We start from the raw sequence: 18,039 nt of genomic DNA, 5'->3' as shown, positions 1-18,039 counted from the left end.
TGTTTACACACTCCCCTTGGGTACTAATTTGAGGCTGAGTCGACCAAGGGAGGGCCCATAACCGGTTCAGATAATCGTCACTGGTGTTGGTCGTGAGCGCAAATAAAACTCGAGTCGTCGGGTGGTTGGCCAGCACCATTCCTGGGTGTCGTTGTCTCCGCAGTGCTGATGTTTACACACTGCACTCGGTACAGTACTCATTCAAAGCTGAGCCAACCTCGGGGAGGTCCACGAGAGAGGTCCGGTTCAAATATTCGCGCCAACGACATTGGGAATCGAACTTGCTGCAGTGGTTAGTGCACCAACCACTGCACCACCGCACTCCACACACCTCCACGCTCACATACACATACGAAGCAAAGGCAAAGATCCCCCATATACCCTTAACAGACTGTTGGGGCATGTGCTGTTAGCGAGCAACTATGAAGACCGGAATGGTACACACGTGGGGGTTGGGTAGCCAGCACCACCCCCGACCGCATTTGTCTCCCCAGTGGTGATATTTACACACCACACCAGGTACTAATTTGAGGCTGAGTCGACCTATGGGAGGCCCAGGACCGGATTAGATAATCATCACTGGTGTTGGCCATGAATGAGGGAGAATCGACCTCGGGTCACTGGCTTGGTAGCGCAGTGCGCTAACCGCTCCCCACATACACATACAAAGACACACAGCACAGACTCGCAAACCATTCGATACACTTTCCTCCTCATTGCCATGGACGTCTCAGTGGTTCGCGCAATGTGCTCTGAACTCGGTGACCCGACTCTCATTCCCAGCCACGGCGGACATCAGCAGTGCGTAAACATGTGAACCGGTCCTGGGCTCCGCCCCTCCCGTCCCCTTCAACAGGGGTGGATCCCCTCGAGTCCCCGAAAACTGGCATTTTATTGACCTCTACCGGAGAAAATTCGATGAACGTGCTTTTTTTTCGTCATTCACGTAGAGGGGGGGCCCCCCATTTCAAAAGCTCGAAATTTCAGGACCGCTGCCGTCCCCCGAACCCACCTTGGAAAGTTTCTAGATCCGCCTCTTGCCTTTCACCGACCCAACCCACACTGACGGTGAAGTATGGCCAAACAGCGCCCACGACCGGCACGACACGGGGAGGGGGGGCCTTGATCCAGTTGTGGTTTGATGAATGGCTGTAAATTATTATTATTACTCTCATTACGTCTCATATAAAATATGGCATTGCTCAACTCCTAACGTGCCCCAGCGACCCCCAGAGCAGCGGTCGCAAGACAGGCAGAAATGCGAAAACTCGCCAGAACCAGTTCATTCCGGTTCCTCCCCCATCACCTGGCCATTATGGGGGCGATGGTGGGTAGGACAGGGGGCGGGGGCACGGGGACGGTTCGGCGGCGGGGGGGGGGGGGGACCGGTTAGGGGGCAGCTGGACACCAGCCAAGTGCCGCCAAAGCGAAGGCAGGGAAGTGCCGCGGCGGGCCCCGTCCTTGGTCTGTTCAAGCGCTCGCGCGCGTCGGCCCAGTGGGGAGCGCAGGCCGTGCAGATGGCTATTCGTCTCGGCCAGCGAACCCGTCACACCCGGGTCTATCTGTTCCGCGACCTCATGCCGGCGGGCCTTCGACACTTTGCTCGGCCGCCGAGTGCCCCCCACCCCACCCACCCTAGCCTGGCACGAGTGATATGGTGATGTCACCGTCGCTCGGCGGTGGTTGGCGGCTGGTTGTTACCGTGCGAGTGGATTCTTACGCGTGTACGTGTGGGGAGCGGTCCTGCAGCGGTGAGCGCTCTGCGCTGCAAACCCAGCGAGCCGAGTTCGATTCCCGCCAACGCCCAACACCAGCGACGGATTATCTGAACCGGTCCTGGGCCTCCCCCCAAGTCGACTCAGCCTCAAATGAGTACCTGGTGCGGTGTGTAGACACCGCCACTCGGGAGGCAAAGGCGGCCTGGCGTGTTGCTGGCCACCCACCTCCTCGTGGGCCGTGCCAGCCTCAAGAGATTATCGCCAACAGAAATTGCCCCAAGTCTATTAAGGCTATACGGGAGATCTTTGTCTCGCATGTGTACTGACCTCAACAGGTGCTCGCGAACAGTGCCTGCCCACACCGAGTCCATTACGTTAAACCGAAGACCTTTGTATTGTGCGTGGGAGTGAGGAGTGGTGGCACGGTGGTTTGGGCACCGCACTCCAAGCCCGGCGGCCCAGATTCAGTTCCCATCCACGCGGAGCGTGTAGTGAGGAGACCAAGGTGGCCAGGTGCCATGGCTGGCCACACCATTTCCCCACAGTACCGTTCTGGCCTTAATAGGTGCTCGCAAACAGCACTTGGCTTGCCAGCCAAACATGCGCATCATCACCACCACCGATGGTGAATGGCATCTGAACCCGGCCTCATTTGCGTCACTCGCGCACGCACATGCGCGCAAAAAAACGTAATCTCACACACACGCATAAAAACGAAGACCAAGATGCCACGTTTTAACTTCATGGACGGTATGTACTATTAGCGAGCACCTATTTAGGGCGGCTTGGCACGTGAGGCCGTGGATTGTCCATAACCATGCCCCTTGCTGCTTTTGTCTCGCCAGTGCTGACGCTGACACTGCAACGATGACCCGCCCCCCATCCCACACCCAGCAATTAAAACAACTCGACACATTTGTCAATAACACTGTGGCCCTAAAATAAAATAATATCAATCGGCGAACGTGTGGGTAACGGCCCTTCTTCATAGCCCATGATAAAAACCAGAAATTCAAGCAGCTGCCATAGGCTCGATTTCATTCTCTCTTGTTTCGGCTCTCGTGTGTATTTATATTGGGTTGTTTTGTTTATCTCATTGGACAATTGTAAACGTAATGAAATAACTTGCAAATAAATTTGCATGAATTGGAAGCAATGCAGTCTCCCGCGCATCAGTCGAAGCACGCGTCATGAACGTAACGATTGATTACAATCAGCAAATCGATGCATTTAACGATGTTAAATACCAACCAAGTACTAATTTGTGGCTAAGTCAACCTAAAGGAGGTCCAGGACATTTTTGACGCTGCTTGCTACTGACGTTGCCCATAGTCAGGATTCGAACTCAGGTCACTAGGAATGCAGCGCAGAACCACAGCACTCCTGCGCCATGCACTTTGACAGCCTTTAACAAACTGCTGGGGCAAGTGCTGTTAGCGAGCACCTCTTAAGGCCGGCATGGCACAGAAGGGAATGGGTGACCAGCACCACGCCTGGCAACGTTTGTCTTCCCAGTGCCGATGCTCACACACAATACTCACCGAGTCAGCCTAGGGGAGGCTCAGGACCTAGTCAGATTTTCGTCACCAATGTTGGCCGTGAGCGGGAATCGAAATCGGGTCACCGGGTTCGTAGTGCAGGACGCTTACTACTGCCACCGCTCTCCCTGTGTATATATCAACACACACGTAGGCACAGACACACGTGTGCACACCCTAACTGTAGGTACACACACACAACTACACACAAACCCACTTGATACTGGCCTTTTGTGCCACAGGTTAAGAACTTGGCGAACATCCAAGAGCCTCCCTCTGTCTGTCTGGCTTAGGGGGTTTGGCTTGCCCTAGGGTCAGCCAGGTGAGACAGCCACTCCCATCAAGCACACACGCACTCGCTCATGCAAAGACAAAGATCCCCCGTGTAGCCTTAACAGACTGTTGGGGCAAGTGCTGTTAGCGAGCACCTATGATGGCCGGCACGGCACACGAAGGGGTGGGTGGCCAGCAACACGCCCGGCCGCCTTTGTCTCCCTAGTGGCGATGTTTACACACTCCCCTTGGGTACTAATTTGAGGCCGAGTCGACCAAGGGAGGGCCCATAACCGGTTCAGATAATCGTCACTGGTGTTGGTCGTGAGCGCAAATAAAACTCGAGTCGTCGGGTTCGTAGTGCAGCTCGCTAACCACTACACTACCGCTCCCCACAAATGCGCTCGCTCACACACACAAGCACACACTTGAACCTGCGCGTTCTCTCTCACTCACAGAAAGTCAAAAACGCCCACGTAGCCTTAAACAGAATGATAGGGCAAGTGCTGTTAGCGAGTAGCAACTGTGAAGGCCGGCAAGGCACACGAAGGGGTGGGTGGCCAGCACCACGCCCGGCCACATTTGTCTCCCCAGTGTTGATGTTTACTACAATGCACGAGGTGCTCACTTAAGGCTGAGTCGACCTAGGGGAGGCCCAGAAACACCTGAATTATTAATAACCACTGTTATTCGTCATGAGCGAGAATCTAACTCTGGTGGATGGGCTCGTAGCTGGCTAACCACTGCGCCACCGCTCCATTACCTAAAGACAAACAAAAAGGTTCCCGGTATACCCTTGACAATCTGTTGGGGAAAGTGTTGTGAGCGAGCACCTTTGCAGGCTGGCAGCACACGAGGGGGTGGCCGGCCAGCACTACGCCTGGCTGCCTTTGTCACCCCAGTGGCACTCATTTGAGGCCGAGTAGAATTAGGGGAGGCCCATGACCGGTTCCGATAAATGTCACCGGTGTTGGCTGTGAGCGGGAATCAAACTCGGGTCGCCAGGTTCATAACGCAGCGCGCTAACCACTCCACTACCGCTCCCCACTTACCACCCTCCAACAACAACAACAACCGCCATTCGCCACTAAGTGGCGGTGACATTACCACGACGCTTGTGCCAGGCTATGTGCACCTTGAGGCCACGTGAAGTGTCGAACGCCCGCTGGCAGGAGGTCACGGGGCAGACCCAGGTGCCACGGGTCGACTGAGTGAGATGAGTGGCTGATGCACCACCTGTGCCAAGTTACCACCCTCCACACCCATACACACACAGTCTCACACTTACACGTGCACATGCTCACACTTGTACACAAAGTCACGGTCGCCATTATAACGCCCCCCCCCAACCCCCCTCGTGATCGGAGTTCTATTCCTGGCCACCGTGGCTTCCAGCGGCCAGGTGATGTCTGAGCCAGTCCTGGGTCCCCCTTTCACCGAACCGCACCGACCAGCACGGCAAAGCATGGTCCAGCAATGATCACAACTGACGCACTCGTGAGTGGACTGACAAAGCGCTAACATTATTTATTATTTTCAAACTCACGGTGTCGTATGGTGGTGCTGGAGTGGGCGGCACACCATGCACGCCCAAATGCCAGTAATGTTCGTCATTTTAGGCCGAGTCAACCTAGGGGGAGAATGGTCTACCAAGCAAACCGGTGAAATCACCCTTGAGGAACACCGTTTGGCATATCGGGTCTCTGGTCAAAACCCACGAGGGATGGCTCTCAGCTCCATTGGTGGCAATGAACTAGTTGCGGAAATTCCACATACCCATGGCAGGAGCCAGTCTTTACACGTGACGATCATTGATAGCCTTGGTTGAAAGAGGGTGAGTGGACTAATTTCCCGCCAACCGGGATGTGAACTTCTGACCTGGCAAATGTGAGTCGTGCGCTCCGCCCAGTTAATATCCCCGGCCGGGGACTGACCCAGGCCACCAATCATCCCCCACGGGGTTGATAAAATCACCAGCACTTTGTGAGGCGTCAAACAGGGGTTGTGCAATGGAGAGACACACACATACCCACCGCAGAAATGTGGAATTTCCATCCACTGGCTCGGGGGGGCGGGGCCGCCCCGCACACCGATTTAGCGCGCGGCTTTACCGTCGCCTCCGATGTCGAAATCACGCGGCTTGCAGCAAAACAAACGCGTCTCTCCTACTTTAAATGCAGCCCGCGTGCATCCCAGGTGTTTCCGAGTCGATTTTGTTACAGTGCCTGTTCATTGCAATTGGATTACGTTGTGAAAAAAAATATATATTTCAAAAGCTCAGCGGGCAGTGTCCCCGTGGCTTTAGCCGACGGGAGTTCGCGCATGCACGGTACGGCGAGTTGTTTAACCCCCTGTGGGGTCTCCGTGTTGATGCGTTACAAGAGTCCGTTTGTCCCTCGCAGTGATACAGTGCTGTCCACTGAGCTCACACTGAATTCACCGCTCCCCCTAACCCCCTAACCCCCCAACCCCCCCCCCCCCCCCCCCCCGATTACAAAGCCACTCTTCGCTGCGTGGGGCACTGTGCAGATTGGGAGGATGACTTTTGAAAAGCGACGGGTCTCAGATTACTGACCGCTCGAGAGTTTTAGATGTTAACGCAATGCGAACCTGTATTCGCAATTTTCAAAATAATGTAATCTGATTACTTGAGTACTTTGGCAGTAGGGTTGTGAGATGGGGCCCTGCGACGTTACTGCATAATCTCAGGTACGAGCCATTTCACTTTAGATGACTATATTAACGCCCCTCTGGTGTTTGCACCTGATGGGCTCACAGTAATGACATCACCTTCACTCTATTTAAGACCGACACAGGAGGACATCCTCACACCTCAGGAAAATCGCCTGATGAAACCGGATGGAAATCGCCAGCGAAACATCCTACTCGAATTGTAAATGTTGTGGGTTTACTCTCCAACACAGCGGTGTGCTGAAGCAGCAACTCACTGGCACGTTTTGTTCACGTGACAAACCTTTACCAATTGGCTGTGTCAGGTGGTTGGCGGGATTAACGAAACATGAATATTTACGCCGTGTAACTCATGAAACCTTTATTATGGATATTGGTCGCGAAAGCCGACGCGTTAAGCTGCTGTGCTTAATCCCAATTTCAGTAACTTCCAGGTAATTTCTTCAGCATTGGGATGTTTGGCCAATACCAGTAACATTGTGTGCCTGTTTCAGGCGAAAGGAAGCAACTGAAAAAGCCTGGAAGAAACACCCAGGCATAACAGAGGGAGAACATACAAACTCTACACACTCTCACTCACACGAGACACAGGCAAAGATCCCCCGTATAGCCTTAGCAGACTTTAGGAGCAAGTGATATTAGCAAGCACCTGTGAAGGCCGGTAAGGCACACGAGGGGTGGGTTGGCCAGCACCACGCCCGGCCGCCTTTGTCTTCCTCGTGACAATGTTTACACACCACACCAGGTACTCATTTGAGGCTGAGTCAACCTAGGAGAGGCTGAGGACCGGTTCAGATACGCATCACTGGTGTTGGCCATGACCAGGAATCGAACTCGGGTTGCCAGGTTCGTAGAGCAGAGCGCTAACGACTGCACTACTTCTCCCCACTCGCACAACAACAACAACCGCCATTCGCCACTAGGTGTCGGTGACGTCACCACGGCACTTGTGCCAGGCTAAGTGCACTTTAAGGCCACGTGAAGTGTCAAACGCCCGCTGGCAGGAGGTCACGGGACAGTACCCAGGTGCCATGGGTTGACTGACTGAGATGACTGGCCGATGTACCACCTGTGCCCCCTACTGTGCCAATTTGCTGTATTTTAGCCACCGGCACTCCGCTCGTTGTTGCGAGTGTTGCTCCTCTGCCCTCCGTTGTTGCTGGAGGGCGACTGCCTCCAACTGCCCAGTAGCGTCCTTCAAGAGCCTCCTCCACAGAGGCCGATCTTGACACTACTGGTACCAGTCATCAGCAAGTCCACTCAACTCCACATCCTCTTGTACCACATCACTCCATCTCTTCTCGAGCCCGTGCTGCGCCCATTTATCCCCCTCTATCCGGCCGAACAAAAGCTATTTAGAGGCATGCGCTGGCTGGGCATGTGGGCTACATGACCCAACCAATGCAGCCTTGCCTGCTGGAGGAGCTCACCGATGGGACTTTGCCCAGATCTTTCAAGGATTTGTCAGCTCCTCACACAATCGAGCCTGATTAAACCCAGAAAGGACCCTAGGAATCCCAACCTACATGATTCTAACCGGCGAAGATGTTCCATTAGGGGGGGTCCACGTTTCATAAGCATAGAGAAGGGCGAGCATGATCGTGGCCGAGATTACCCAAAGCTTCGTGTGGAGTGACAGACCAGGTAGCTTCTACAGAGCGTTACACAGCCGATGAAAAGATAATGCCGTTCGACTGATTCGGAGTGAGACCTCTGCTGTCAAACCGGAGCTTGTCATAAGCACTCACAAAACAACAACAACCGCCATTCGCCACTAAGTGGCGGTGACGTCACCACGACGCTTGTGCCAGGCCATGTGCACCTTGAGGCAACGTGAAGTGTCGAACGCCCGCACTCACACACACACTCATCCACACACACCACTCACTATGCAGATCAGGGGGAGAACATACAAACTTCCACACACTCATGCTCACTCACACACACCAACTCACCCACAAAAAAACTCATTAAAAAGGGGAAGCTATGTTAAGCGGTGGTGGGGGGGGGTAGCGGTGGTGTGGCAGCTAACACAGTCGCGCTATGGATCCGGAAATCCGAGCGGCGAACAATATCTGCAGCGGTACTGGGTGGCTCCTTCACGAACCGGCACTTGACCAGCATGGTCAAGTACGGTTAGACTGATCAACCCCTCTGAGACAGACATGGGATGGTGAGGCCTTCATCCAGCAGTGGATCGGCATAGGCGTGTGTGAATCGTCTCAGAGGGCCGCATCCTGGTTGAAAGGGTGCTAAGAATTATAATCAGAATGTTTATTTATCCTGGAGAAATCCGAATATCTGTGAAGCTCTTTTTCACACATGTCCAGTAGGTGCGGGTCAGAAAGTGGCAACAACAAACAATACAAAAACACGATAGCGGTGCAAAGCATAGGGAAGGTAAGCACATCAGAAAAATAAATAAAGGATGCACGTTAAAATTGCATAAGTACATCAATTCCCAAGCTTGGGCAAGGCAGCACAACAACAGCAAGCACGGTCCCAGACCACACCAAAACGACGACAACACAGTCCCTCAATAAAATTGCACATTCAAATTGAACTTCTCGATACACGAGTAAAGATTAAAGTTACAAATCACATTCGCAAATGTGGTTGTACACAGCCTCTTATCTTCTGTTTCAGGATATATTTTTTTTATAAGGGTACCCCGACTTCTGACCTACAGGCTCCGTGCACCGCGCGATCCGCGTGCGGTGGCTGCCGCTGCTGCTGCTGCCGCCCTTCCTCGCGTGGACGCAAGCTGCCGACACCACCACTTTCCCTTTCAATTGCTTTGCGAGTCATTTTAAACTGCGCCGGGCGAGAGTTGCAACAGAGTCGCAGCCAAGGACACGTTTACTGTGGAGATGGAGAAGTGAAACCGGCTTGGGTTCCGGTTTCGAGGTGGACTGCTACACACAGCGGGATCATGAGAGATGGCGGGCGGCTTGCAGGGGGATGATCCAACAGTGGATCGACCATGGCTGACGATGATGAATCACGGACAATACCGAGGGGTGTAAAAAAACAAAATAGCAGTGATCCGAATGAAAACTGAAGAAAGGGAAATCCTGTGCGATTCCCAATTTTCAAACAACATGCAGGAATGTGTACAATAAGCACCCGGCCTTATGAGCATGATCCATTGTTGTCCTCTTGTTTTAGGTCACCATCAAATCAAAGTAAAATTGAGCAAATGTGACCGACTAGGAGCAGCAGCAGCAGTGAGACAGCGAGAGAGAGACAGACAACTCTGGAGCAGGTTCCCGATCACAGGAACACATTACAATGACGTGTGGCGATATCATTACTGCATCCGACTCACATCGAAGTGACAAAATTAAATATTTACAATTCTTCCAGGTCTCGGGGCGACCCAGGGGAGTAAGCACGTGTCAGTGCCCGGCGCCGATGCTGGCACCACAGCGATCCTAGAAATAAATGCAAGCTGCCCGCACCATAGCGGGGGTTCGCAAGTTCGGCGAGCTGATGGCCTCTGCCGGGTCACCGATGACCACACGCCAAATGCAATCTCGCTGCGTTGCATTCATCCGACGAAATGCCAGCTCTGGGGACCGATAGCTTTGGTTTTGCATACGTGATGAGCAATCTCTGCAGGGTTACAAAAGAAAAGGCATGCTCCCCAGCGCGGGGAGCGAGAGAGAGGGAGAGAGAGAAAACGAGCAATTTATTAATTAATGTGCATGACACATTTTGCCACATGTGCCTCCACGTACCTTACATAAGCTTTGTAATGATATTTTGATTCCCCAGACTCGCACCCCTTAATGGGAAGCACGGACAAATAGAAAAGCCCCTGCAACCTTTTTCCCAGTGCAAAGTGTAATGACAGCCAGAAGCATTTTGGCTGCCTCCCGAGTTACAGTGTCTGGCTCCTTCTGCCGAGAAGGGTTGAGTCTCTCTCCCTGCGCTTTTGAGAAGAAGTCTCAGGACGGACCGGCGCGTGCCGATCCAGAGGATCGTAGCGCAAGGTACGGGGAAATCGCTGAGGTGACGGGGGGGGGGGGGGGTGATTTCAAGTGATTTAGGGCCGTTGAATTTTTGTATTAAACTTGATTCAGTAAGGCTACAGGTATCTGATCCAGCTCAAAAAGAAGTGGTGCGATTTGTTCCGAGCCATCTTACACCCCCCTAAGCATCCTGCAGCAGCTGCAGTTTATGAATAAGAGAGAGCAGAGGTGACGCTAAGTAGAGTGAAATAAAGTCATCTTAGTCCGGCTTAAACAAATAAATGGATGACCATTTCAAGATCCTCTGAGGAAGGGAATGGATGCATCTCATGGAACGGTAATTTCTGGTGGTTGAGGCGTTCAGCAGAATTCGCGGATGCGCAGAGCGTGACACGGCTGCTGATGCATGAGCGGACGCCTGAAACCAGCGAATGTGAGCAGCGCTTACGCGCTCGCCGGAATCACACCGCCACACGGCAGTCACCGGCAAGACGGAACGATCACCACGGGATTGGGACAATCGAAATGCGCCACGTGGCTACACCGTGGAGAGACACGGAGATGCACACGGCGAGATACACACGGGGAGAGACACACGGGGAGATACACAGGGAGACACAGAGACACAGAGAGACAGAGACATGGATTGCAGACAGGTGGATGACACTCGACATAAGCTACGTGGCCACATCGCAGCTGTAAGCTGCCTGAATCACAGGAAAGCCGCTTCCTAGCCCCAACAGAACCACTTAACAAAATCACTGACAGCCGCACAACTGGAAATGTGTTGAACACGGCCTGACACGATCACCACGGACATCGCCACCACGCACAGAGACGCCTCGGTGTCACCGCTGGCACTGACAAATATCGGCCGACATGGACGTGTTTAAATTGCCTTCAAACGGAAGTTGGCAGCTCACTTACTCACCCACCCCACTGACTCACACACCCACTCCCTCGCACACTCGCCGACTTAACCAACCACTCAGTCACTCACCCACTCACTCACCCACACACACTCAGCCACACACCCACCGACTTACCCAACCACTCACTCATCCACCCACTCACACACACCCACTCACCCACTTACTCACCGACTAACCTAACCACTCACTCTGAACGGGAGTGGGCAGCTCATCCACTCACCCACTCACCCACTCACCCACCCACTCAGTCACTCACCCACCCACCCACTCACACAATGACTCACCCAACCACCCACTCACAACGGCAGTGGGCAGCTCAAGAGTCAAATTCCAGAGGAAGTGGAGCTACTATAATGACACTGACGCATATGACTTCGTTGAAACACACAGACCATGGAACATCTATTGGGCTGAGCCCTGCACTTTGGATGACCTCGCAAGGGCTACAGACCGGGCCACATCATCATCACCATCATCATCACGTGACTGTGGTGGAAGCACATGAGAAGACGACGAAGAAGATGAATAAGAATAATTTTGTACATATGCCTCAGTCGAAAAAGACTGCCCTCGCAAAAAAATCCTGAAGTAATTCTTTGACATCTGCTTCCGGGGCCATTCTCGGATGCAGCACATCACAACGACCGCTGCCGATCTTCATCATACGACAACACGACGCCCCAAAGCGAAACTGGAATAACAGTTGGAAGAGACGCGAAGCGAAAGCTAAAACAAGAATGTTTATGAAGCCCGGAGGCTATGGGAAGCACGGGAAATTATAGAGGGGTGTTCCAAAAAAGGCCCAATAATGACTTTCTCAAAGAGTTTGCTATTCATTCGAGGGAACGTCACGAATGCTGTAAGCATCTGTCAGACGGCATTCCAGGCCGCACACACACGAGGGCCCCGAGAACTTCAAAGTCACTTGCACAGATTTGGATGGACCATGCTGCCCCACCCGCCACACAGCCCAGAGCTCTCACATTTCAATCCGTTCGGCACTTTTGCAGGATGGCCATTCTGAAAACGCCACCCTCCCACCCACCTCCCCCCCCCCCACCCCACCCCGGTCTATTGACAAATGAAACCTTTTGCCAGGACGGGATGGGTGCCACGTTGGCCCAAGCGCATACCAAGAGGATGAAGACTGCGTTGCAAAAACAGCCAAATGTTCGTGACATTCCCATGAATTCCCAATGAGAATTTTGCGTCGCTTCAATCAAAAAAAGGTACAAAGATATCAAAACAGGCGGTACCACTTTTTTGGGCGAATGAGGGCAAAATGTTCGTCATTTCCAAAGCTCAGTTTAAGCCTGCATCCAATTTTGCGGTCAGGCACCACTGCAGGCAAGGGTGCGCGGCCCGTCATCAAAAGACGCAACACTCATCCCCGCGGGGCGGATAAATCGAGCATCGCCGTGCGGGAGGTCAGCAAAAGTATTGCAGCAAACAAACGGGCGGCCACTGCTCACCGGCTTGCGATCCGGGATGCTCGAACGACGTCGTCGTCGCCAGGAGTCGAGGGGAGAAGCCGGTGAGGGCGGAGGGGCCGGCGCGGGGGCCTTGGTCAGGAGGCCATAGCACCGCGCTTAGCCCGGTCGGCGCGGGAATCGAACCCGGAGCCGGGCACGCGCGGGTCTTGTGCTCGATGAAGCGCAGGATCTGCGAGAGCGGCAGCGAGAGGTGGCAGAATCCGCACGTGAGCAGGTCGCTCCGAGCCGCCGCGTGCCCGCCCGCCTCTCTATCTCCCTCCTCTTCATCTGCTCCGTCGCCGTCATCGCCATCGTCGCCATCTTCATCGTCGTCATCGTAATCGTCGTCGTCGTCATCGTCATTGAAATCTTCTTCAGTGTCATCATCGCCTGGTTTGGATGTCGCCGTTGCGGCCGCCGATGCGAAGCGACGGCCGTTGTGAACGTGGCGATGGCCGCTGCTGCTCAGGCCGCCGCCATCACCGCCGCCATCACCACCGCCGCCGGCACCACCCCGACCCCCTCCTCCTCTTCTTCCACCTGTGTCGTCATCATCAGCATCGTCGCCTGCATCCGTTCCCAAAGAAGAATACATGGCCCGAGGTTTCGAATGCACACACGCGTGCGTTCACATGTACAAAGATGCCCTGTGTAGCCTGCACAGGCTGGTGTGGTCAGAACTGTTCGCGAGCACGTATGCACTTGTGAAGGCACGGCACTGGCACGGCGCGAAAAATGGATGGAGTATACCACACCCAACTAACTCCCTTGGTCTCCCCAGTACTGATGTTCACACACGACGTCAGGTACTCATTTAAGGCTGAGTTGCCCTAAGGGGAATCCAAGAACCGGTATCAGATATTTGCCACACTCTTACTCAGCCATGGGCGAGAATCGAACTTGGATTGTTGGGTTTGTGGGGCAATGCGCTAACCACTGAAATCCCGCCCCAAAGACAAAGGTGCCTAGTGTAGCCTTAAAAAAACTGTTGGGAGCAAGTGCTGCTAGAGCACCTATGAAGCTCAGCACAGCACACGAGGGGGTGGGTGGCCAGCACACATGGGGCAAAAGTTCTCAAGCGTCCCCGCACCCAACCGCCCCTCCCCCCGCCGCCAAAACACACAAACGCAGAGAGACATCGGTCCCATGTTCAGCCTGGAGACGTTGTAGCTGTGTGCCAATGTACAGCCGCTTTAGTAATGCACTGCTGGAAGCTACGAGAGTTATCTGACCATACTTGGTGACACTGACCAGCAGGGATTGGTGAACGCAGCGAGCGTACACGAGAACATGGCACACTAAATTTGCTGCGCTGCTAAAAATTAACCTATATAACGATACTAAAACAATGTTCTTTATTTTACCAGGTAAGGCCCACTGAGCTATGTAGCTCTTTTTCAGAAACGAGCCCGGCGGCCAGAAATTATAACTCAACGAAGGGGCTTATCGCGTGGAAATTTATTGCAGCCAAATACTCTAAATGCGTGACGTTCATTCTACACGTGGAGAGAAAAACCGGAGGAGCCGGAGAAAAATCCACGTGACCACGGAGGGAACATGCATATGCCAAATATACAGGTATCAGGGTCGGGATCGAATCCATGACTTCGTGTACACCAGGAGAGGTAGTTAACATCCCGCCACTGGGATACCCCGCAGCAGCCGACCACAGTCATAACGCCGGTGCTATGCATGGTAACTGCCCTTCCAGGCACTATCCAGGCTTCAAACCTGCTTAGCTTTCGAGATCTTCCGAGACCGGGCGCACTCCGGGTGAGTTGGTCAGAGGCCGCGTTAAGATTTGTAGCGGCAAACGAGTGTCTCCCTGCCCGTCTCCATCGGCAGCCCCAAAAGATGCAGTGGAAATTACACATTCCCAAGGCAAGGGCCAGTCTATCCACACCACTGTTGATTTCCCCAAAAAGTAGTGCTCAACCCCAAGAGGGATTATTATGGGCTCAGCAGATAGTGCATTTGAAACATGAAGTATATAAAAAAAACATCAGTTGCAGTGGTAATCCTACTCGATCCCATTTAGAATGTATATAGCTCCCTGTCCAGGGCACTTTACAACGCAAACAGAAAGGGGCAAAAGGTGGATGAGAGGATGGGGTGGAACGGCTGTAAGTGAGGGAGGTGACGGAAGGGATGGAGGGACGGGGGCTGGGAAAGGAGCCAAGTGATGTTGCAGCGGTAGTGAAGGAGGAATAAGGTGGAGTGTGACGGTGAATGAGGGTGACGGACGAGTGCAACGTGGATGAGAGGCAGCGAGGTATGGGGCACATGCGTGAAGTGATAAGATAGATAGGTGCTGTAGCTGGGCATGGATGAGGGTAGGTGATGGGGAATTGGCTCCCCATCATGTCAATGTTTTCTTTTTGTGTTCAGTTTGTTGTCCTTCCCCGGCACCTCCGATTAGCACGGTTGGCTACGTACGATGCGAAAGAAGTTCAACATACATGCATACAATGTGGAATGTTCATCAATGGCGCTCCTGTAGCCCAGTAGTGTCTGTCACGAGCCTCCACCACAGAGATGCCGACCTTGACAGCGCTGGTACCAGTCCTCATCAAGTTAAATCGGCTCAAAGTCATACTGTACCACATTAGCCAACCTCTTCTCTTCTCTAACATGTGCCGCACCCATTTAGCACCATCTATCCGGCCAAGCGGAAGCTGCTTGGGCATGTGGTGACTGGGCATGCGGGCTACATGACCCAGCCAAGGGCAGCCTCGCCTGCCAGAACTCACTGATGGAACAGTGTCCAGATCTTTTAAAGATTGGTGAGCTCCTTACAATTTAATCTGGCTAAGAACAGGATGGATCGTAGGCAAGCAGCCTGAATATTTCAAGCCAGTGAAGGAATTTCTTTGAAGGGGTTCATGTTTTACAAACAAAAAGGGAGGGCATGATTGTGGCCAGGTAGCAGCTTTGTGTGGAGTGATAGGCCAGGCAGCTTAGTCGCAGAACCGATTAAAAGATATTGCAGCTCGACTGATTCAGTGAGACCTCCCGCTGCAACACTAGAGCTGGCCATGAGTACACTTCACAAGTACAGGGAACTCGTCCATCCTTTCCACAGCCACCCCATTACTTCTCGAGTACTGACGGCATGAAGTGTTTGATGTACATATGTATGTTGAACTTATTTCGCTCCATATGTAACCAACCGTGCCAATCGGAGGTGCGGGGGAAGGACAACAAACTAAACTCAGAAAACTTCTAAAAAAATGAGTACGTCAATCTAGATGATGATTTAAAAGTGCACAGCTCCAGTGGCTTCCTAATATCGGAAGAGCGTTCCAGACGGCCGCAGAAGGGACATCTGAAAGCGCGCGATGCGGTGACCACCGTCTTCGTATGATAGTCATCCAAAAGCCACTGCGAGGATGACCGGAGTTTGCCTGATGGCTTATGCTCCCCTTTGACGAGATCAGCAAGGTATTGTGGTTCATTTGTGGCAAGCACTTTGTGTGTAATGCGCACGGCCTTATAATCGTCAACCGAAAGCCAATGCAGTTCGGCGAGCACCAACTTGTTGGCAATGAGTTCCCAGGAAGCCGTTGTATTTTAGTGGGGCTGATAGTAAAAGCTCACATTTTTAGTGGCACGCTCCAGATTCAACGACAGTGTCCAACTCCTTCTTAGTGAGCCGCTATTGCAAGATCATCGGCACACGAGCCATGCTTGAGGCCTAGGAAGCCATTCTTGACCACAACCAGGCATCGATAAGCCTCCTGACAGTCCACGACATCCAAACGTGCTGGGTGTTATTGCAACGTCTTCTATGATGGAGCGGCCCTCAACCCAGCAACATCATGGGGCAAGGAGGTGGGTGGGGGAGGCGGCGGGGAGAGGTGCCGGGGGGCAGACCCTGTGAGGGTTGTCGAGCCTCAAAGGTCGAAGGAAGTAGCCACCACCTCCCTGTGAGTGGTGACATTTCACTATTTTTATAAACACAGATATAAACACATGTGCGTACACACAAAAGATGAAGATCGCCCCTTATAGCTGTTAGCGAGCACTTTATAAAGACTTGCACGGCACGCGAGGGGTTGGTGGCCAGCACCACGCCCGGCCACCTTTGTCTCCCCAGCGCTTATGTTTATACGCTGCACCTAGCGCTAACTTGAGGCTGAGTAAACCGAGGGGGAGGCCCTGGACTGGTTCAAATACTTGTCACTGGCATTGGGCCATGGACAGGAATCGAACTGCAGTCACCGGGTTTGTAGCAAAGCGTAACACATACACGCACGATATGAGGGCGTGTCCCTATCCACGGATCGTATTGCACAAGACGCTGCTTGCCATACTTACAGTGCGTTGATATCATCGCCAGCAGCGAGACTGTAATGAGAGAGGTGGGTCAGACAGACCCGGCTGACAGCCCAAGGGTGCAAACGGCACCACAGCCCAGGCCAATTGGCCCCTGTGCCTACCGTTAAGAAGTAAAACTGGTTCGGATTGGGCGGCCAGGTTCGCCAAGCTGTCAGCGCACAGAGCCTAATTATAAGCAGGACTATCGTAAAGTTTAGTTCAAACAAATCCAGACAGATCGCTTGTATTGATGACCAAGTAAGGGCACACCGAGACCAGAAGCCTCCCATTAAAATGTACTTCTCTCCCAGAAAACTGCAAATAATAACCCAACTAAAGGTGGTATATATTTTTTTAAACATTTCAGTCAAAATGGTTTTGTTTAATCGATTTATATTGGCTAGTGTAAATAGGGCGAAGTGAGATCACCTGGTCTGATTGCCACTCCGCCTGGCAAAGCAAATGACTCTTTCGTGCAGTTGAATGAAATGCGTCAGAGAAGTCAAAGGGCGAGCCTGGCTGGCTTGGCTAGCTCAAGACGCGAATAATGGCCGTGTCCTGGCACCGAGCCAGTGAACACGAGATTATCAAAGTTCTAAAGTGTGGTGACTTCCGTGGCCTTTGCCCAGTCACGGATGACCAGTTCGTATCCAGTGCGAGGGGTCAACTTGGCCCACCATTTGAATCTCTGTTACCAATAAAACATTTGTGGGAGGCTTAAAGTGGTCTGCGGAGCGACTGATTGGCCTCACCTATTAAAATATAGAATTTAACCAATGGCTTAAGGCATGAAACTGGTTTAATGCCGTAAAATGCCCATTTGAACGGATTTTTTTTCAGTTTTATATGGGCTAGTCCAGCTCCATTATGTATGGATGCTGAACTTCTTTCACACCGTACGTAGCCAACCATTCTAATCAGAGGTGCGGGGGAAGGACATTCACGTTAATGATCTTACAATGATAATGAAGCCAAAGCCACCTAACATTGGTGGAACACCAAAAGCAGTCATTCTACAAAAATGATCATCAGCATCATCGTCGTCATCATCATCATCATCCTCTTGGTTCATTACAAGTGATATTGTTGCTTAAGTATAACATATATAATTAATTTAACTTCAA

At 52.5% G+C, this 18,039-nt stretch overlaps 1 protein-coding gene across 1 annotated transcript in view; it reads right to left on the bottom strand.

The window, feature by feature from the left end:
* Positions 1-18,039, bottom strand: part of LOC116943352 (uncharacterized) — a 75,349-nt gene that overhangs the window by 18,383 nt on the left and 38,927 nt on the right. Inside the window, exon 2 of the mRNA XM_032956176.2 lies at positions 12,599-13,165. Within this exon, the coding sequence (XP_032812067.2) occupies positions 12,599-13,165 (567 nt within the window). The remainder of the gene's footprint in view (positions 1-12,598; positions 13,166-18,039) is intronic.

Source organism: Petromyzon marinus, chromosome 17, assembly GCF_048934315.1.
Source record: "Petromyzon marinus isolate PM22_M1 ecotype Great Lakes invasive population chromosome 17, UKy_Petmar_22M1.pri1.0, whole genome shotgun sequence".
NCBI lineage: Eukaryota > Metazoa > Chordata > Hyperoartia > Petromyzontiformes > Petromyzontidae > Petromyzon > Petromyzon marinus.
This window is presented reverse-complemented; position numbering and strand designations above follow the sequence as displayed.